Below are 21,927 nucleotides of genomic sequence, written 5' to 3' on the forward strand. Positions count from 1 at the left end.
ACCACAATCTTTTTCCCTCAATCCCTTGTTGCTTCTACTCATATCTTCTAATTTTAGGTTCTGCTCTTAGCTATATCATTAACTTTATTTTCCTTTGGTTAAGGTTTATTTTTCAAACTTTGAGACATGATAAATTCAAAATGCGTCTGTAATATATTTTTATATATTGATATTTAGCATGCTTAATTCAAGTTTAATCATTTACAGGTGTTCTCTTTAAAATCAGAACATTGAAGAACTTCATTGAATATTTAAATCAGGTGCATGTAGCCCAACTTTACTATATCTTGAGATATAATAAGAAAATCAGGAAAAATAAACCCAAAATATTTAACTGTGTGACAAATAAAAACTAATAACAGCATGTAGGAAATAGGGGAAGGAAAAATAATACTGCATTTGAACTATGTACGTTTGGTAAGTAGGTTAAGTTACTGTACATGTTAATATTAACAACTTAAAAGCATGACTATAACTTTACTACTTAGCATAATAGAATAGGAACAAAAAGGTTATTGTCTCACTTGAAGCATGAGATTTCAGTCTTAAAATTTACATATACACTTCAGAAGCAATTTAAACTTGCATGCACTTCTCTGGCACTTGTAACAAAAAATATTATACACATTCATTGCTGCTTTGAAAAAAAAAAAGAAGAAGAAGAAGAAACGGAAAGAAATATGATAGTCATGACACAATGAACCTGGAATGGCCTTCCAGAATACTTCACTTTTTTCTACAAAGTACAATACAATGTTGTGCTATTTGACATCAGTAAATTTCAAAGCAAAAAATTACCTAAAGGGATTTTTTAAAGCAACTGAGGCAATTAAAGGTTCTCATGGTGTTATTACTCTTAGAGAGATTCACCAAATGGGTCAGAATGGGATGGGAGAGGCCAATATGTAAGCGGAAATGGAGCAGAGTCAGAAACACCATCTCCATGTGGGATTGTGTTCAAAGGGCTCTGGTCCCTTGAGTTTCCTGCAGCTTCTACAGAGGAAATAACAGGAGCCCTCCAGCATTTAGCTGAGTCTCCTGGAGCCATTTCCCAAATGAGAGGCCAGAGAATTATCTTGTGGAGTGGCTCATTCTCAGAAAGCTCTTTGTCAGCAGAATTTGTTTTTCTGCATTGCTGTGCTGCATCCAAGAGATGATGGAGCTATCCTCAGGAAAAGGAAGGAGATATGACATGTGAGAGCTGGAAGCCCTCTGATGCTGGATTTCTGATAGGCATCCACCTGACATTTCTCCCCTCTGATCTGTCTCCTCCTAGTTTCAAAAGTCTTTGACCTAATCATTTCAACCAGGTGTCATCAGGAGAATGCTTCCTTTTATATTTCTTTGGAAGCAGGATGATATGTAGGCATTGCTGCCCAGGGCCGGGTTTCTGAGAATCCGGATTTCCTTGTTCATTTGGTTTGAGCTTAATCCTATTTTATATGCCTGGCAATGTCACAGTGGGAAATTGTTGTCCCAAATCTTGAAACCTCGAGCATCACTATGTAATGCAACAATGTACCAGTATGTTCAACATTCCCACTCCTGGGTTTAACAGATTGTGAAGGTAACACTAAGAGTAGCACAGATACAAGCCAAACTTGTACATACAGAAAGCATGCTCAGATGGATGAAGAGACCCTATTCCTAATATTCACAGTTAAGACAAAATAACCCAGTGTGAGATTCGGGGAGTAGAAATTAGCATAAAAACTAAGAAATCCACTGGTCTCTTCCCCTTTAATAATATGTGGGGTCATTTATTTTACAAATAGGCCCGATGCCAAAATAAAAGTATTTAGAATTGAAGGATCTAGAAGTCACCTCTTGAGATATTAAATGATTAGAGAAAGATGAAATGCCAATTATTATGGCCAATGAGACTATGCACTATCATTTCACATACCCACACATCCCAGAATTTTTCTCTATGTATCATTAAATCTCTTCTCACCTTCATCAGTGTGTTCTTTCCGTGCTTGTAACTCGCTTGATTCTTGTCACTGTTTTTTGAAGAAAGATTTATTTTATTTTAATTGGGAAGTCAGATGGACATAGAAGAAGATATTTAGTCTGCTGAATCACTCTCCAAGTGGCCACAACAGCCAGCACCGTGCCAATCCGAAGCCAGGAGCCCAGAGCCTCTTCTGGGTCTCCCACGTGGGTGAAGGGCCACAAGGCTTTGGGTTGTCCTCAACTGCCTTCCAAGGCCACAGGCAGAGAACTGGATGGGAAGCAGGGCCATCGGGATTAGAACTGGCACCCATACAGGATTACAGTGCATTCAAGGCAAGGACTTTAGCTTTTAGCCTACTGCACCAGCCCTTTTCTTGTCACTTTTAAGAAGCAATAACCCACATTGAGCCAAAAGGTTTCAAAGCAGAACACAATTTTCAAAGGCAAGACCTATTCCTTTTGGTCACAATTTATTTCAATGCTCCAAATAAAGACCTGATAGAGCAATAACCTTAAGAACAGGTGTACTGGACGTAAAGTCCTGAGTGAAAAGTCAGCAGCCATCCACAACAGGAAACTACAGGCCTATAAGGTTTTACTGGTAATTATCCTAAATATTGAAAAAGGAAATGACACCTTTATCCACAGACTTTCCCAGAAATTATAGCAGCAGGAACACTTGTGATCCCATTTAATGTAGTCTGCATTACCCCAATGCTAGCACAAGGCAAAATGCTAGGAAAAAACTCAACTATCCACCAGTACATACAATAGTAATTATTTTGTGGTCATTATTTTTCCTGTACTCTGTGATGCTTTGGAATCTTGACATCTTGCTTATCTTACCTATAGCAACATAAATACCTATATACATGTGAACTGTGATACAAAAACAGGCTAGTGGAGCTCTCACATATCAAACAAATATCCCTTAAGCCCTATGTCCTCTACATGATAAAACAACTCTGGGAAACCTGTTTAAACTAAAAATTATGCCCTGAAAAAATGCACAATTTAAGAACAACAAATGAACAAAAGAAACTCAACAAACAAACAAACAAACAAAATCGTAAAAGTAGCCCATGGAATAGGAGAAAACACTTGCAAAATATATTAGATATGAAGCACTAGTGCTGACCACACACACACACACACACACACCAATAAAACTCAATAATAATTAAAAAAAAGAAGAAAGACCAGTTCCATTCCCAATGGATCCATTTTCTCCAAATAATCTTCAGCTAATTGATATTCAGATATCTATTACACAGAATAATAGACATAAAAACAGTTTTGAAAGCCAAACTAGGGCAGGCTCCCAATCCTGTAAGGCTAATCCACAGCTTGCAATGTAATGCCAGCATTGCATGCCGTGGATATGCCTGGGACATCGGTAGAGGACAGCACAAGTTCCTGGGCCCTATTCTCATAAGAGACACATGGAGTATTAAGACAGCAGATGGAATAATCTCTCTCTCTTTATCCCTGTGTTTCTGTTTCTCTTATTCACTCTGTATGCATGCCTCACAAATGGAAATAAACAATTTCTTTTTTAAAAACTAAACTGTGAGTGAGTGGAGAAACGGTCCCATGCTACTACACCAGGGTTCTCCCTGGCATCACCTGGGTTGCCTGAGGCAAGCTACTTTCACTGTTACCCGCCTCAGGAGTGTCCTGCAGAGCTCTCTGGAGAACCTGCTTGAAGGACTGTCCTCGTAGCTGCTGCCTAAAGGAGCCCACAAAGAAATAAATGATGGGGTTGGCACTGCTGTTAACACAGGACAAGGAGATTGTTATCACGTGATAATGGGGAATGTAACTGTTTGCAAGAAATTCATTTCCCAATACATATATCCATGTAATACCACAGGGCAGACCACAGAGCACAAAGACCAGCACTGTGAGGAGAATGGTCACATACAGCCGAGTCATGGGCAACCTCTGAGAGCTACGGACCCTGAGCAGCAGAGCGAGAGTGCATCCACAGAGAATCAAAAATAAAAGCACCAGCCATGCTGCAGCAAAGGAGTTAAATATCTGACACCAAGTATTTTCACTATAATCAACATTAGAGAGACAACTGGTTACTTCCAGTATGCCCAGGGGCAGGGACAGGGCCCAGATGAGGGCACACATGATAGCTGACAGGCGTTTGTGTCTATGGCAGCGATACCAGATGGGCCAAAGGACAGATATGCAGCGCTCAGCACTAATGGTGCTGAGGATGCTCAGGCTCACCATGTAGAGAAGGGCTTCTGCAGTAATTAAGAGGTTGTTATCAGGAGTGTTGATGGACAAAGGATGGAAGACTCTGGTTAGAACCAGAAGTGAATCAATAACTTGGCAACAGAGGAAGAGGAAGTCGGCCAGAGCCAGGTGGAGAATGTAGGTGTAGAAAGCATTTTTGTGCATGCGGAAGCCAAGAAACCAGAGCACAGTCCCATTTCCTGGTAGTCCAACCAGAGCAATGCCAAGTATCAGCCAGTACAGGATGAGGATCTCCTTTTGAAGTTTTGGTGCAGGAGTTGTGATGTTGTTGAGGCTGACTGGGATGCTTGAATTCATGCTCAGAAATCCACCAGTGGTGTCCCTGGGAACACAAATAATTATTGCATAGCTTTGATTCTCATTTCAGCAGACAATGTGAGGATTATTATTCTTTATCCACTGAGTAGGAAATATGAATTCAGAGAGTAAATAATTCACATGAAGAACAATGTCCAGGAGCGTGAATTTCAACATAGTTTTCAGTGACAGCCTATTCAGGTTTACTTTATGACACAGAGCTTCAAGTGCAATAGGAATATTCCACAGTGTGATAAAATATATTTTGTCATGTTTCTGGGCAGGAAAAAGACGGGAGAAACCTGGTGACCTTGAAGTTAATTTTCTTTTGTCCTTAATCTGAAACTTGATCGAAAGAGCAGACATTTGGAGGCCCAGGTATGATCATGGACACCACAGTAACTCACCAGGGAGCTCTCACCAGGGAGAGAGCAGACCATGATCTGAGGTCATGATGGAATGTGAAAACTTGCTAGGAAGGCAGTGAGAATGGCCAGACCTCTTGCTGAAACAAAACACTGATTGGTCAGCTTTGTGTGGACAAAGAGTGGTTTTCTACTATCCACTGTTTGTTTCTCTTTGGTCTATTCCACTTAGGAGAATACAGAAGATACTCGAGGAATCTGTAACCAAAATGAATGAATAAGAAGGTTATGTGTATTGGCCATGCAAAATGCCACACAATTTTGCTGGATATAGCTAGAACTAAGACACTTCTGCACTGTGAAGGAGACCCTCCACAAAATGAAGGGGCAACCAGCACACGAAAGAAAACTTTTGCAAGCCAAGCAACTGGTAAAGCATCAATATCCATCCTATAAATAATTCCTATAAGTTGACTACAACAAAAACACAATCCAGTCTAGAAATGAGCAAGGACATGAACAGGCTTTTTTTCTTTCAAAAAATAAAATTCAAATGGCTAAAAGACAGGTGAAGAAATGTTGAGGTTCACTAGCCTAGGGAAATGCAAATAAAAACCACTACAAGGTCTCACCAAAATGAATATCATCAAAAAAAAAAAAAGAAAAGAAAAGAAAGATAATGGAAAAGGAAAGAAGAAACAATAAGTGCTGGCAAGGATATGTATGAGTAGAGAACCTAATCAACTTTTGGTAGGAATATAACTAGTGCAATCAGATAGTATGTAGATTCCTCAGAAGTCAGATAAACCATATGATCCAGCCAATCCACTCCTGAGTGGGATTTACCCGAAAAAAAATGAAAATAGCCAAACTAGAGAATTTGAATCAACTAGATGTGCATTAACTGGCACCTGAATTTGTAAACAGTGGTATATGTACAGTAGGAAATTTTTGATTTGCTCCTGATTTCATAGTGTGCCTGTGAAGTCACCAAGGCTGCCCAAGTGTCCACAATTTCAATCATCATACGAGTGATTGATAAGTTAAACTGAAACTTACAACTTAAAATGTCAATAGAAATAAAATCTAGGGGAAGATACTTCAGAGACATAGGATCAGAGAAGCCTAACAAACCAGTTACAAAAGAGAGGCAGGCAATTAGAATCTACCTAGAAACAAAGCACTCCCCAGACACTTTGCCTCTCTCACAAAGGCAGCTGTGACTGTGGGATCCAGAAGACTCAACAGCAGAGGAGGCACCTGCTGGAAAGGGGATGCATCTCCTCAGCAGGCTCAGAGCAGCATCCAGGAGTCCATGTGTCCATCATCAGCTCCTTGAGAGAGACAGATGTCTCCAGTTGTGTGTGCCTGAAAAAGAAGAGAATGGAAAACCAGAGCTTCTGATGTGTCCAATAAAAGACACTTCAGTGTGTACCTCTCTTTCTAGTGTGTGAGGTATTTGTTTTCTTCATCAAAACGGAAGCTCTGTAAGGACTAAAGATTTCCACTTTTGTTTACCATCATGCCCCCAGTGCTTTTCTTGTTCTCTAGGTCACCCAGACCACACTAGAAAAATCTGCAGATAAAATAAAGGATCTTCCTGTGATCATGTCTCAAGAACATGACCACTAGAAGAGGGCATTCTGAGTTGGTCAGCTCTTTCAGCCCCCATTCTTTCTTTTTTATTTTTTAATTTCTGAGGAGATTCCAAATAATCTTCCTGTGACCACAGAACCTGAGAAACCAAAGAAGGCTACAAAAATTCCTGCTTGCTCCAATATATTCATTCCTTTCTGATTTCTGATGCTTCAGAGCTTCAAGCACAGTTTTCATTTACTTATTAGCATGATTGTTGGATTTCTATTAAGGCAGCCAAGTTTACCTTTGCACAATAATATAGTGTTTCTTCTTTTTAGTTGACTTCAATTATCAATGAATTTTATATTTACATGGATATTATAACTCCATAAACGTGGTATTTGATTAGGAAGATAGAGGCAAAGAATTCTGTAATATTCAAACAAAGAAAGGAGGAGCTTCAACATGTGAGGGGTAATCTCACTTGCAACAAAGACTTTCTTACATCTCTGCTATACTTTCTATCACAAGGTAGTGACTTCTATGGGGTTCTTTGTCTTTTGGTTTCTGTTTGAAATGAACCCTTTGGAGAGATACACCTGCATGAGGCTGGAGGCAAGAAGAAACAGTTGGGTTTTCAAGATTTCTTTGCTGTCGTCCAGTGAGGTGCAGATTGGCAATGGCAGTCCTTCTTTACCTGGTTGTTTGTCCTGCCCTGTTTCTCCAGCTCCAGAAATGCTGTTCTTTCCCTAGTAACTCTAGAACTGCTCTTTTAATAAACCTTATGGTTAAGGATGAGAATAATGTTTCACTCTGGCTAGCCTTAGTGTACCTGACAATACCACTCTCTTAATCTTCCCAGCTCTATCAATAGTCCTCTCATGAAGTGTTCCTCAGTTACCACAAATTGAATCATTTATTAACTTCAGGGACCTTGCAGGATGCACAAAGGAGGATAACAACTTTGAACAACAAGTTGAACATTGAATCCTGGGTTGATGGTAGCTCAGCTCTCAGACTCACTGCCTGCAAGGCATCTTTTCCAGAAATGAGTAGCAGAAATGGTCTTCTCTCCAAAACTGCAGATTTGGATAGTTGACATTTAAGGAAGAATCTGGGAAGATGGATCAGAATGGAGAAAAGTGGCCTTAACTTCAATTGAAGCTGCAATAATTGCACTTTCCAGCATTCACTTTTCAAAGTCAGGATTCTATCTTTTTGCATGAACCCTGTTTATAGCCCCTCAAAAAGGAAATCAGGGTTAGAAAGTTTGAGCAAAACGTTCACCTGGAAGTCAGACATTTTTCATAAGTAGTCTTACCTTTTTTTTTTTTTCGTTCTTCTCTTCTCAGGTGAAGAATTCCAGAGATGATGTCACAGGAATCTTCTCTGTTCTCTAAATCAGGAGATTCCCACAAGTACTGTCATTAAAAGCAGTAACCAAGTGAAGCTTTTTGAGCAGTGAAAATCTTCATTTCCTGTACAGCAACTGAGAGCAAATTAGAGACTCAATGAGACCACATTGAGTCTTCTCAACATCATCCTTTTTTCAACTCACATATAAACCTGGCCCCTCCCACTCCATTCCATTCCATTTGATACACTTACTGAGAATTAATTGCTGATCTCGGCCTTAACTGCCATCAAAGCCAGATATCAATTTCCAGAAAAATGAGTGCTGATTGCATTATGGGGAGCAATAAGCATGCAATGAGGTAGGCAAAAGAAGGGCTGTATAATGGCTCAGTTGATTAATCCTCCACTTTGAAGATCCAGTACTCATATGGGTACAGGTTCACCACCCAGCTGTTGCATTTCCCATCCAGTTCCATGCGTGTGGCCTGGAAAAGAAATGAGGATGGCCCACAGCCTTGGAACTCTATATCCACATTATCCACTTGGCAGATCTGTCAGAGGTTCTGGTCTGGCTTCGGATCAGTTCAGTGCTGTCTGTTACTGCTGTTTGGGAAGTGAACCAGCAGATGGGAGATCTTTCCATCCATTTCTTCTTCTCTCTGAAAATCTACTTTTCAAATAAATAAATCTGTTGAAAAAAAAAGAAAGAATTTCAAGACTTACCAAGAACTGACATCCCTTTTGGTTTTTGGTTTACCCGATCTTCCTTACAGTATAGAAATGCATTTCTGTGTAGACTTCCATTCCAAATGAGAAAGTTGTGTCTCTGGTGTGAAAGTCTCCATCAATCCCATTCTTCAGAAGCCACCACTTTTATCTTCCATTCTTTTATCTTTTGTTAGCTGAATGGAGATATAAACTTTACTGCATATAATCTAGGATACCTCCTCTCTACTCCAAATACTATACATATTGTTTCAATATTCAAAGCACAGAATCTTATGTTTCATGAATTGCCTTTATGTACCTCAGGATAAACTCATATTGGAATACTTTTTGTTTTGTAATAAATGTCATCTGAGCTGTAAATATTTAACTCTTTGAGCATCTGGTAAGGATGCTTTTCTGGACTAAATTGTCTTTCTGCCATAGCCACATATTCACCTAAAACCCATTATTCTAAAATTCGATGGTGGTTGGATATGGAGGTTTTAGAGAACAGTTAACTTGAAATGGGTTCAGGATGGTGGACTTTAATCCAATGTGACTTTTATCTGTATCAGAAGAGGAAATTAAACACACAGAGGAAAGATCAAATAAAGACACAAATAAGAAGACAGATGCCACAAATATCAATAAGAGGTTTAAACATAACTTCTCCAAGAATGGTGAGATAAAATTAATTCTCAGCTTAAATATTCATCAACAGTTGAACTTTCTTTTATTGACAGTTATAGAGAAAGATGACACCACTACTCTGGAAGGCATTGCATTTTCTGAAGAAGGTCAATATGCCGTTAGCCATAGCAGTTTACAAATCCATCCTGTCTTGGATCCAAGACGGCAGAAAATGATGTTCACCTCCAACTTCATACATTTTTTACATCTGCTTTATGTGTTTGGCTAGGTTGGAAACCAACAAAATGTGTTTTTCTTCTATTCCATGAAACAAATCTCAGCACTTCCCTGTGGAGGAATACTACCAGACAATGTAATAATAAACAAACAAACAAAAGAAAAGATTCCTACGCGCTTTGGTTTGGGTGGTTCTTGATTTAAGTTACTGAGTGAGGAGAGTCAAACTAAAATCTTTAAGGAGTAGCCCAATACAGTTTTTTTTTTTTTACAGTGAAGGAACAGTTCCATGTGTTTAAAAATGTCATGATTATATGAATCATGTTTATATAATAAAATAAGATTGAATTACCAACGCATACATATCACATTCTAAAATTGAATGCATAAAAATGTGGCAAAGTATTAGTATGATCTGCAGTGTAGGTCTTGTGTTCATTAATGTTGATCTCCTGATTATTTAACACATTACATTTACATGCTCTATCAAGGTAATGATGCTCAGTGAAGGACATGTTAAAACTCCATACTGCATTTCCAGTTTATTTCATTTTATTTGAAAGGCAGAAGAGCTTGTGTGTACACACATACACACACACACACATAATTTTTAGGGATTACTTCATGAAAAGCAGGCACAATGTTTGCCCCTGCTCTCCTTTAATCCACATGCTACCTCTTGTGCTGTGCAATATTGTTTGTTATCTCAAATGAACCCCCAATAAAGACGTATGTGAGCCAAGTATGTGAGAGACCACCAGGGATTGAAGATGCTGCTTTCAGCCCATCACCACTTGCCTTATGTTATATAACAGCACTGAGAAATTTATATTTAAAAAAATCCCAAATATTGCATGGTCCTGGAAGGCACAATATTTTGAGTATTGAATAATGACAATGGTGAAGTGATGTAATCAATACGAGGTGTTGAGAATATCAGAAATATAGCTGTCTCTTTTCTTCTTCACCTCATGCTGAAGAAGCGTGTGCATGGGCAATGTCATGGACACCAAGTTGGAGCAGATGGGTGAGGTCACATTTCTAGCAATTAGGAAGCATTAATATTTGCAGTTGTGGCTTTTAAAGCTTTAGAGCTTCCAGCCCAGGTCTTGCAAACCCTCTCCTGAAGGATATTGCACTATCAAGTCTCTATTTGGAACATTGAGATATAGTGTGACCAAAAGGAATGTATCTTGCCTCTTGATATTATGGTCTTCTTTGAAATCCTGTTGCTGAACATGGGTGATTGCTTCTTAAAAGTGGCAAGAGAAAAGCAATTTACAAGCAGGACAAAAACACTGATGAAGATGACAGGAGAAGTGATTCAATGATACTTGGAGAAAAATGCCAGGATATGTGGGGATGAAAGCAGATGGTGTAGTTAGTCTCACTTGCCATAATAATTGTCATTTCATCCTTTTCTAACCACTTAATATTTCAAGAGATGACATCTAGATCCTTCATTTGTAGAGTACATTTACTTTTGCTTCTGATCGACTAGGACGACAAATGCCCCACATGTTACTAAAAGGGAAGAAAAGAGTGGATTTCTTGGTTTTATATTTATTTCTGCACCCTGAATTACACACTGGGATGTTGTATGTTAACAATGATAGTAGAAATAGTGTCTCTTCCTCCATCTGAGCATGTTTCTATATATGCAAATGTGGTTTGTCTCTGTGCAACTATTACTGTCATGTACACAGTCTGTTAAATCCAGGAGTGGAAAAAGGGTTTTACTATGCATGGGCATGTTCCCTCAAGTCTGGACATATTGTTAGATTGTTGCATTGCATAGTACTACTCATGTCTTCAAGTTTGGAGGCAATAATTTCCCACTGTGACCTTGCCAGGCATACAAAAGAAGATAATATTGAAACCAAATGAAAAAGGAGACCCAATCCTGGGTAACAATGTCTATATTTCATCCTGTTTCCTAGAAGAATGTTAGAGGCAACCTTCTCTTCCTTTGGGAGTTTCCTGACCTGCTTGCCCCCATGACCACTAAGTGGATGAGATCAGAGCACCAACCACCACAGTCTGATGGATCATGTCCATTATTGTAGTGCAAGCCAAAACTTAGAGAAAATAAAAAAGGACAAAGCAGGGGGGCATCTTCCATGACTCCTACCACCCCACAATGGCACTCTCTTTGGCTAAAAGACACTTCTATTTCTCTAGACCTTCCTCCAATCATGCCACAGGTCATACAAAACATTCACAGCTGGCACGTCGCCTGGGCTTATGTATAACAGGTAGGCGGGCAGGTGAAGTGGACTGCACCTGATTTCTCACAGTTGATATCAAGAGAGTCCCAGAACAGCTCATCCAGATACAGAGAAGAGAGACTGGGGTGCAGCCTACCACTCTATGACCCATGGACAGGTTGCATTTAGGTCTCCATTAGCTGAATTTTTGTCAGGGTGTTCCCTTGGGACACAATGTGCCATGTGTCTATGACCTTCCACATACCCAGACAGACAGGGATCCAGGGGCCATCTCCCACACGCTCCTCTGTAGCTCATTTGAATGATTAGGACAAAGACTTTTGAAACTAGGAGGAGATAGATGAGAGAGGAGAAATGTCAGGTGGATGCCTATCAGAAATCCAGCATCAGAGGGCTTCCGGCTCTCACATGTCATATCTCCTTCCTTTTCCTGAGGATAGCTCCATCATCTCTTGGATGCAGCACAGCAATGGAGAAAAACAAATTCTGCTGACAAAGAGCTTTCTGAGAATGAGTCACTCCACAGGATAATTCTCTGGCCTCTCATTTGGGAAATGGCTCCAGGAGACTCAGCTAAATGCTGGAGGGCTCCTGTTATTTCCTCTGTAGAAGCTGCAGGAAACTCAAGGGACCAGAGCCCTTTGAACACAATCCCACATGGAGATGGTGTTTCTGACTCTGCTCCATTTCCGCTTACATATTTGCCTCTCCCATCCCATTCTGACCCATTTGATGCACCACTCTAACAGTAATTTTCTTGAGGGAGTCCTTAATTACAGTTAGTGACACTAATAATTGCTTTAAGTAATCACTTTTAGTATTTTTTGTTTTGAGAATAAGATAGTGATGTCAAATGTTAGAGCCTTTCATTGTGGTACTTTGCAGAAAGTGTGAAATATTGTGTAAGGCCATTCCAGGTTCATCCTGTCATGACTATCATATTTTATTTTTCTTTTTTCCACAAAGCAGTAATGCATGTGCATGTATCCTATTATTGCCAGAGAAATGCGTGTAAATTTAAATAGTCTCTGAGGAGTGTCTGCAAGTTTTAAGACTCAAATCTCATCCAGATGAGACAGTAACCTTTTTATTGCTATTTCTTCTATTATTATTAGTTCTTAATAGTAAAATTATAGTTATCCTTTTAATTTGTTAATATTAATGTGCAATAAATTAAACATCACTTATCAAAGGTGCATAGAAAAAGCTATATTACTTTTCCTTCCTCCACTCCATGAAGTTGTTATTAATTTTTATTTTTCACACAGATTATATAGTTTTGGTTTATTTTTCCTGAATTTTTTATTACTCTTTATGGCATAGCCATTTTAGATACTTTGTCCTAATTGAAGTATCATTTATGTAAAGATCTTTCAAATATTCAATGGAATTCTTCAGCATTTTGTTTTTAAGTAGAATATATCTAAGTAATTTAACTTGAAGTAGCATGCTAAATATCGATGTCATTAGATGTATTACAGAATCGTTATAAATTTATCATATATTACAGTTTATAAACCTTAACACAAGAAAAATAATTTAATGATATAGCTGAAAAAGGAGGACTTATCTGAGTAGCTATGAGTAGAAGGAGGAGAGGATTGATGAAAAGAGGTTGTGGTAAAATTGAGGAAAATATGTTGATGACTAGAGAAAATTATTCAAGATAATTTCTCTCACTGAAAGGAAACTAAGTAGAATGTGGACAAACAGAAATGAATGGGTTTAAAAATTATCTATGATTTTGAAAGAGAGAAGGGTTCAACACTCACATACACACAAACTCACAAACACACACACGGCAGGGATTTGAGTAGGAAATCTTCCATCTCCTGGTGCATTCCCTAATTGACCACAGCAGTTAGGATCAAGACAGGCTAAAGTCAGGATCTAATAGGAACTGCATCTGAGTCTTCCGTGTGTATGACAGGCCAACCTAATTGAGTCATCATCTGTAATGTTCTCAGGTGAGTCAAGAGGGAGCAGGACAGGAAGCTGACCAACCAGGGCTTGAGCTAGCACTTGGATAGGCGATATTGTGCTTGCAAGCAGTGTCCTAACCTGATTCACCACAACACAAGCTTCTTGGGTGAATTTTTCAGCTTTTTATTAAAGCTTTATTTTTATTTTTATTTTTATTGGAAAGTCAGATATACAGAGAGGATGGGAGACAGAGAGGAAGATCTTCTGTCCGTGCATTCACTCCTGAAGTGGCTGCAACTGTCTGAGCTGTTCTTATCCAAAGCTAGGAGCCTGGAGCCTCTTTCCAGGTCCCCCACATGGGGGAGAGGATCTCAAGGCTTTAGGCCATCCTCAAGTACATTCCCTGGGAGCTGGATGAGAAGTTGGGCTGTAAGGTTAGAATCAGTAGTCATTTTTGATCCCGGCACTTGCTAGGTGGGGAGTTTAGCTGCCAGGCGTCCGCACCAAGCCCTTGGGTAAGATTTTAAATTGGGGATTGAACAGTACATTCACATGCACTGGGATGGTCCAATAAGAAAGAAGCATTTAAGTTATAATGAGAGGTCATAACTTGCAAAGTGTTTTTTGTTGCTGAGGCATGAGGACCAGCACACAAGTAGTAATGATGGTTAAAGAGAGGAGCAGACAGTTGCATTTCTGTGAATGCAATGAAGGGCAGAGGAAACCACTCTAGGGAAACCTGGTTGGTGGATTGTTGTGAAGAAGGTGAGAAAACTCTGCAAACCTACGTGAGGGTAGTAAGTGAGACAAGGTGGTTTCAAAAGAGATGTGGGAATGAGAGATGCTGCTCTTGGTGACAAAGTGGGTATTTATGAAAATATAATGTAAGCACATGAAAATCTAAGAACATCATCAGCTATAGAAAAAATAATTTCAAAATAACAATGAGGATTCTATTCCTTATCCCTGGCAAGTACTTTGAGAACAGAGATCTTGTATACATCCCTTGTAGGAAAGTAAATTGGTTTAGGTGGTATGAAATAAGACAGGTAGCTAATGTTTTCAACCTCAAAACCTACACATGACTATTTTATTCAAGTTAGCCATACTGTCAAACTTTTAAGGAAGCCAAAATATTTTTCAGTATATATGTAGATAAAATAGGAGACATAAAAAATTAAACTGCATTTATCAGTAAAAGTGATGAGCTGTCAAGTTGTTATGGATAGGAGGTCAAAAAATCATGTGACACGCATGACTTAAGAGAAATGCCACTTTTATTTACACATTGACTAGACTGGGCAAGCATGCAAAGTGTCAAGTGCTAATCTTTGGTCTTACCCTACAGTTATACCTAAAACTGGCAGTGTCATGCTTGCAAGGGACACTCACAATAAACCTACGGTATGCAGGTTGTTTACAAGGCCAGTTCAGGATACAGGAGACTTACAATGAGCAATAAATCACAATAATGGACAGTTCTAAGAGCTCTCAGTTATTGTTCATATGTGCAGCCAGCTGGGTCTTGAGTACAATAGCAAGTAGGAATGGGATTTCTATGGTGGGAGCAGGTTTCTAAGTTTCAGAGTTTAGTGCACTTGGGTTTATAGCAAAGCTTTGGAAAGACCTAGAAGAATCTTAAATGTAAACCGCAAACTAAAATAAGCCTTCCTACACAAAAGAAGCTTACTGAATGATTCCAAAGTAATGAAATATGGTAAAGCTCAAAACCCTAGAGACAGCAAAATGATCCAAGTTTTTCTCTTGTTTGGGGAAAGGGTGGAATTGGTGGAGTCTGAGAAATGTCCTGGAAAATACTCCGCGTGGTACATTGTTGGTGGATGCACATCAGTCTACATTTGTCACACACATTAGATTGTTCAGCACAAGAGTGAACCACAATGTCAACCATGCCAATTAGTTTGTGATGATGATATGTTGCCTTTAATAAATGTATCACAGTGATGCAAAATAATAGGAGATGCTGTCAATAGATGTAGGGGTGACAGGAGATATACTGAGACTTCATGCAGTACTTGGACTAATTTTCTAGAACTATAAAAGTACTATAAAGTTCTTTATTAAAAGTTACATAGGAAAATAATCAACTGCATTAGTATGTATGATACATTTAACTAAGAACGTCACTTCATGATTTATAAACCTCATACAAAATAAAAATGAGAAATGTTGTTACACATAAGCATATCATCTAAAAATTTTTAAGTAACTAACAAACATAGAAAGTGCATAATTTCCTGTAAATACAAATATGACAATCAAAACCATAATGACATACTGTTTCACACTGACAGCCATGTCTAAAACAGAAAAGACAGCAATACTACCTTTGTCAGGCACATTCATCACAGCCATAATTCTAACACCTTGCTAGTGATAATATGAAATATTAAAAAAATCTGGAAAATGTTCAAGCAATTTCTTTTAATATAAAAATCTTAAAGAATCAGTCATTTTATTTCACACCTGTTATGCAAAATACAAAGCAAGGAAATGTATAGGCCAACAAACATACCCATATATTCTCATAGAACAAGTGTGTAATGGAGATTAGTGTACTAGGAACTGTAAACATGTTGTAGTTATGTGTCTCTACTCCCAAATAAAATGACTTCCAATTAAAATGTTAAATATTCCTGGACAATATGACACTAGATTTTCGACCTTTGTCTGTGCCTATGATGCCATGATGCAGTCAAATAACAGACTATGAAACCTGTAACAGAAAATAAGAGCTACGCTGCTGTAATACTTTGGGGGAAATGGTAGAGGGGAAAAACTGGGAAGAAAAAAGAGAAAGGGAGGACAGAAACCTCAAATGTACGGAGTTGTATCATGAAAAATAATAACACAAAGAACTTTAAAAAAAGTCTAAACATAAAAAAACAAAATGATGGAGAATTTTAAATTAATGTCATTTTTGCTTTTTTATTTCAATAAATGGAACAAATTTCAAGCATTTCATGTATATGCTTTTAGGAGCACAATGATGCAACCCATCCTATCCTTACTCATTCCCACCGTTACTCTTTCTTATGTTCTCACAGTTTTTGCAAGGGCATAATTTCAACTCATATATCTTCATAAACTTCATAAACTAAATAAAGAATTCAGTGACTACAAAGTACAAAATGCTTGTTTATCAAAAATATAGACATGAACAATAAACCATATCCATCATATTATATATATATATATAAGCATGTGTTATAAAATTAATACAATAAATGCTATTAGATCTGAGCAATAGAAGTTAAACTGGAAGGCTTCTCTATGTGGTTCAAATGGAGCGGCTAGATCCCATTTGGAAATCTGCCATGAGGAAAAGAAAGTTCATTCTTGGATGAAATAGGGGAAGAACTGAGGGGAATAGAGAGCAGAGAAGCTGGGAGAATTCTGATGGAAGGAAACCATCCAAAGCTATCTATTCACAGTGTTTACTTATTTGACTATAAAACTTAACATCACCCTCACAAAGGCTGAAAACGGCAAAATCAATACATTTAAGATGGTGTCTTAAATCTGGCAAATGGGAACTTCTAACAGCCTTCATTTTAAAACTGGTGTTACAGTCACCATCAAGCTGTTCATTATGTTGCTGAGTTACTAAGCTAGAAGAATATCCTACAGTCCATGAAAATGAAAGAAAACTATAGAAATGGAATAGTTTTAATTATATGAAGACAAATTATAGGAGAGAGAAAAAGGACACTTGCATGAAATATCATGATATCTCTGTTCCCATGAGATGCAATGGCCAGCAGTTCAGATCTTGTTGCACTGTTTCAATCATTGCACTGAGAGTGAAGATTTTATGAAAGTGGGGTCTTGAGTTCAGGCAGCTCCAATGGGAATGGCTGAAGCCTCAGTGGAAGCCAGTCACACATACAAAATACCTGTATCAAGTTAACAAAGTACTATGTCAATTAACATCTGTGTCACAAGGATTATTAGCCCAACAATTTGATTATCAAATCTGACAATGACAAAAGAGAAATAGATTCCAACAAATAGTGCAACAAATAGTTTGTGCTTTGTTTTAACAAAAAAATTATTTATCTTTATTGGAAAGTAAGATACACAGGAGGAGGGATGACAGAAAGGTAGATCTTCTGTCTGCTGATTCAAACCAAGAGGCCACAACAGCTGGAGATGAGCCAATCTAAAGCCAGGAGCCTGGAGCTTCTTCCAGGCTCCCACACGGGTCCATTGTCTTAAGGCTTTGGGTTGTCCTCAACTGCTTGCCCACGCCACACTCAGGGAGCTAGAGGGAAAACAGGGCCGCTAGGACATGAGCTGGGGCCCATATGGGATCCTGGAGCATGCAAGGCAAGGTTTAGCCCCTAGGCTATGAGATCAGACCCAGAACAATTAGTTTTGAAAGCCAAATAGGGACCGGCATTTTGGCTAATCCTGTAAGGCTAATCCACAGCTTGCAATGTAATGCCAGCATTGCATAAAGGTTTGGGCTGCTCCATTTCCAATCAAGCTCCCTAGATATGCCTAGGACATCAGTAGAGGACAGCTCAAGTTCCCGGGCCCTATTCTCACAAGAGACACATGGAAAAATCTCTCTCTTTATTTCTATTTCTCCTTCTTACTCTGTATGCATGCCTCTCAAATTGAAATAAACAATTTTTAAAGCAAAAAATGTAAACTATGTGTGGGTACAGAAAGGATCCCACCCTACTACAACAGGCTTCTCCCTGGCATCACCTGGGTTGCCTGGGGCAAGCTACTTTCACTGTTACCCGCCTCAGGAGTGTCCTGCAGAGCTCTCTGGAGAACCTGCTTGAAGGACTGTCCTCGTAGCTGCTGCCTAAAGGAGCCCACAAAGAAATAAATGATGGGGTTGGCACTGCTGTTAACACAGGACAAGAAGATTGTTATCACGTGATAATGGGGAATGTAATTGTTTGCAAGAAATTCATTTCCCAATACGTATATCCATGTAATACCACAGGGCAGACCACAGAGCACAAAGACTAGCACTGTGAGGAGAATGGTCACATACAGCCGAGTCATGGGCAACCGCTGTGAGCTACGGACCCTGAGCAGCAGAGCCAGGCTGGATCCACAGAGAATCAAAAATAAAAGCACCAGCCAGACTGCAGCAACAGAGGTAAATATCTGACACCAAATATTTTCACTATAATCAACATTAGAGAGACAACTGGTTATTTTCACTATGCTTAGGGTGAGGGACAGGGCCCAGATGAGGGCACAAAATATAACTGACAGGCGTTTGTGTCTGTGGCAGCGATACCAGATGGGCCACAGGACAGATATGCAGCGCTCAGCACTAATGGTGCTGAGGATGCTCAGGCTCACAATGTAGAGAAAGACTTTTGCAATAATTAAGAAGTTGTGGTAAGGATTGTTAAAGGAGAAAGGATGGCGAAATCTGGTTAATATCAAAAGTGAATCAATAACTTGGCAGCAGAGGAAGAGGAAGTCGGCCAGAGCCAGGTGGAGAATGTAGGTGTAGAACGCATTTTTGTGCATGCGGAAGCCAAGAAACCAGAGCACAGTCCCATTTCCTGGCAGTCCAACCAGAGCAATGCCAAGTATCAGCCAGTGCAGGATCAGGATCTCCTTTTGAGGTTTTGGTGCAGGAGTTGTGATGTTGTTGAGGCTGACTGGGATGCTTGAATTCATGCTCAGATATCCACCATGAGTGGTGTCCCTGGGAACACAAATAATTATTGCCTAGCTTTGATTCTCATTTGACCTGAGTATTCCTTATATACTGGGGAGGGGAGTAATATTACAGAGCATAAATAATTTCTAGGAATCTGAAAATTGAATTTGAATCCAGTTTTCAGTCACTCAAAACTCAGGGCTTACTATATGACACAGGGCCTCAATTGCTCTAGGAATATTCCATAGTATCATAATCCATATTTATGATCCTCAACCATGTCTTGTCATTGGCCACCTTGTAGTACTGAAGTCAATTTTCTGCTATGTGGATCAATACTTCATTGTAAGTGCAGAGATTGGGAAGCCCAGGTATGACCATGCACACCACAATAACTGAGAGAGTAATACTCACCAGGGAGAGAGCAGACCATGATCTAAGGTCATGATGGAATGTGAAAACTTGCTAGGAAGGCAGTGGGAATGGCCAGACCTCTTGCTGAAACAAAATAGCGAGTGGTCAGCTTTGTGTGGACAAGGAGTGATTTTCTATTCTCCTTTGTTTGTTGCTCTGTGCGCTGTTCCATTTTGGAGGATAGCTTAGATACTCATGGGATCTGTAAATAAAAAAAATGAATGAATAAGGGGGCTATGTGTATTGGCCATGCAAATTGTCACACAATTTCGCTGAATATTGCTAGGACTAAGACATTTTTGCACTGTGAAGGAGACCCTCCACAAAATGAAGGGGCAACCAACACATGAAAGAAAACTTTTGCAAGCCAAGCAACTGGCAAAGGATCAATATTCAGCATGTGTAAAGATCTCATGAAACTCAACAACAGCAGAACACACAATCCAGTTAAGAAATGGGCAAAGAACATAAGTAGGATTTCTTCAAGAAATGGAATTTGAATGCCTAAAAGATACATGAAGGAATGTTGAGGATCTCTAGCCACTAGGAAAATGCAAATAAAAACCACAACAAGACTTCACTAAAAAGACTATCATCAAAAAAAGGAAAGGGAAAGAACGAACAATAAGCATTACTAAGAATGTGTATGAGTAGGTATTGTAATCAACTTTTGGTATGAATGTATGCTGGTAGGATCACGATAGAGGGCAACGTGGAGATTCCTCAGAAGTCGGAATCTACCACAGCCATCCACTTTTGGGTGGGATTTACCCACAAGAAATGAAATCAGCCAAAGAAAAGATGTCCAATCTCCATCAACTGATGACTGGTTAAAGAAACTCCGCTGTAAATATAGTGGAAAAATAATACTCAGCCTTAAAAAGGCATAAAATGCTGAGTTTTTCATAAGAAGGATCTAATTGACCATTATTCCAGAAACATTGTATATTTTCTGAGTGTTGCAATTAATATAGATTATTAAATTATTTAGTAGTGAAAGGAACATATTGTGATATAATGTTTGTTTTAGTCATTTTTCAACACTTTTATTAAATAGTTGTTATCTTTCAGGTAGTGGTTATGAAGGGTAGTGGTAGACTAATTCTTTGACTAGAGAGTGCCTTAAATTATGTATTTGTAAAAATTAAAGAAAAAAGAAAGTAAGGTATAAGAGAGGGTTAAGGATAATAGAAAATATGTTCAACTCCTAGATTTGTACGTATAATATACATAAAATCTATTCTCTTCATGACAAACACATAAATCATTTATTAACTAAATTAAAAGGAGGCTGAGGCAGTGATCTTACTTTTCATACTTTCAATGTCTGTGAGGTGCGAGTTAGTATTCTTTTGTTCTACCTTGCAGAATATGGAACTGTATCATGAAATGGTTGATTTGCTCCTGATTTCATAGTGTGCATGTGAAGTCACCAAAGCTGCCCAGGTATCCACATCATTCGTTGGACTCCCAATTCATGCATGAGAGTGACTCAGCAGATTTCTGAGGTTGGCAATTTAAAATGTTAATGTTAAAATGTTAATGGAAATAAAATCTAGGGAAAGATAACTTCAGAGACATAAGATAGGTGAAGTCTAAAAAACCAGGAACAGAAGAGAGACAGGCAATTAGAATCTAACTAGAAACAAAGCACTCCCCAGACACTGCCTCTCTCACAAAGGCAGCTGTGACTGTGGGATCCAGAAGACTCACCAGCAGAGGAGGCACCTGCTGGAAAGGAGATGCATTTCCTCAGCAGGCTCAGAGCAGCATCCAGGAGTCCATGTGTCCATCATCAGCTCCTTTAGAGAGACAGATATCTCCAGTTGTGTGTGCCTGAAAAGGAACAGAATGGAAAACCAGAGCTTCTGATGTGTCCAATAAAAGACATGCCAGTTCGTACTTCTCTCTAGTATGTGAGGTATTTGTTTTCTTCATCAAAACAGAAGCTCTGTAAGGACTAAAGATTTCCACTTTTGTTTACCATCATGCCCCAGTGCTTCTCTTGTTCTCTAGGTCACTCATTATCAAATATCTTGCCACACTAAAAATATGTGCAGATAAAACAGACAAAGGAATTTTCCTGAGATCACATCTCAAGAACAAGCCCATTACCAGCCCATTTTTTCTTGGAGTGCCTTCTGAAAGTGTGCATCTCGTTCTGCCCCCAGAATTTTCTTTTTTAATTGTGAGAAGCTCCTAAACAATCTTCTTGAGGCCACAGCACTTGAGAAACCAAAGAAGGCTATATATAAAGATTCCTACCTGGAAGTCAGACATTTTGGTAAGCAGTCTTAATCTT

At 38.9% G+C, this 21,927-nt stretch overlaps 2 protein-coding genes across 2 annotated transcripts; both read right to left on the reverse strand.

Moving 5' to 3' along the window:
• Nucleotides 1-3,555: 3,555 nt before the first annotated feature.
• On the reverse strand, nucleotides 3,556-4,524 carry LOC121161823 (mas-related G-protein coupled receptor member X2-like). The gene has a single exon (XM_040988453.1). The coding sequence runs from the start codon at nucleotides 4,522-4,524 to the stop codon at nucleotides 3,556-3,558; it is 969 nt and encodes a 322-aa protein (XP_040844387.1).
• A 13,735-nt stretch (nucleotides 4,525-18,259) lies between these two features.
• On the reverse strand, nucleotides 18,260-19,228 carry LOC121161824 (mas-related G-protein coupled receptor member X2-like). Its single transcript, XM_040988454.1, has 2 exons — nucleotides 18,810-19,228; nucleotides 18,260-18,638 (listed from the first exon to the last, which is right to left on the reverse strand). Exons 1-2 carry the CDS (start codon nucleotides 19,226-19,228, stop codon nucleotides 18,260-18,262), a joined length of 798 nt encoding a protein of 265 aa, XP_040844388.1.
• Between the last annotated feature and the right edge of the window lie 2,699 nt (nucleotides 19,229-21,927).

This window comes from Ochotona curzoniae, unplaced genomic scaffold (genome assembly GCF_017591425.1).
Source record: "Ochotona curzoniae isolate NIBS_2020 unplaced genomic scaffold, NIBS_Ocur_1.0 contig_4877, whole genome shotgun sequence".
In the NCBI taxonomy this organism is placed as follows: Eukaryota; Metazoa; Chordata; class Mammalia; order Lagomorpha; family Ochotonidae; genus Ochotona; species Ochotona curzoniae.

Coding starts and splice junctions, on each gene's coding strand:
- LOC121161824 (XM_040988454.1), bottom strand. CDS start 19,228: ATGAATTCAAGCATCCCAGTCAGCCTCAACAACATCACAACTCCTGCA. Junction 18,639..18,809: donor TGCCACAGACACAAACGCCT/GTCAGTTATATT, acceptor CTGTGGATCCAG/CCTGGCTCTGCTGCTCAGGG.
- LOC121161823 (XM_040988453.1), bottom strand. CDS start 4,524: ATGAATTCAAGCATCCCAGTCAGCCTCAACAACATCACAACTCCTGCA.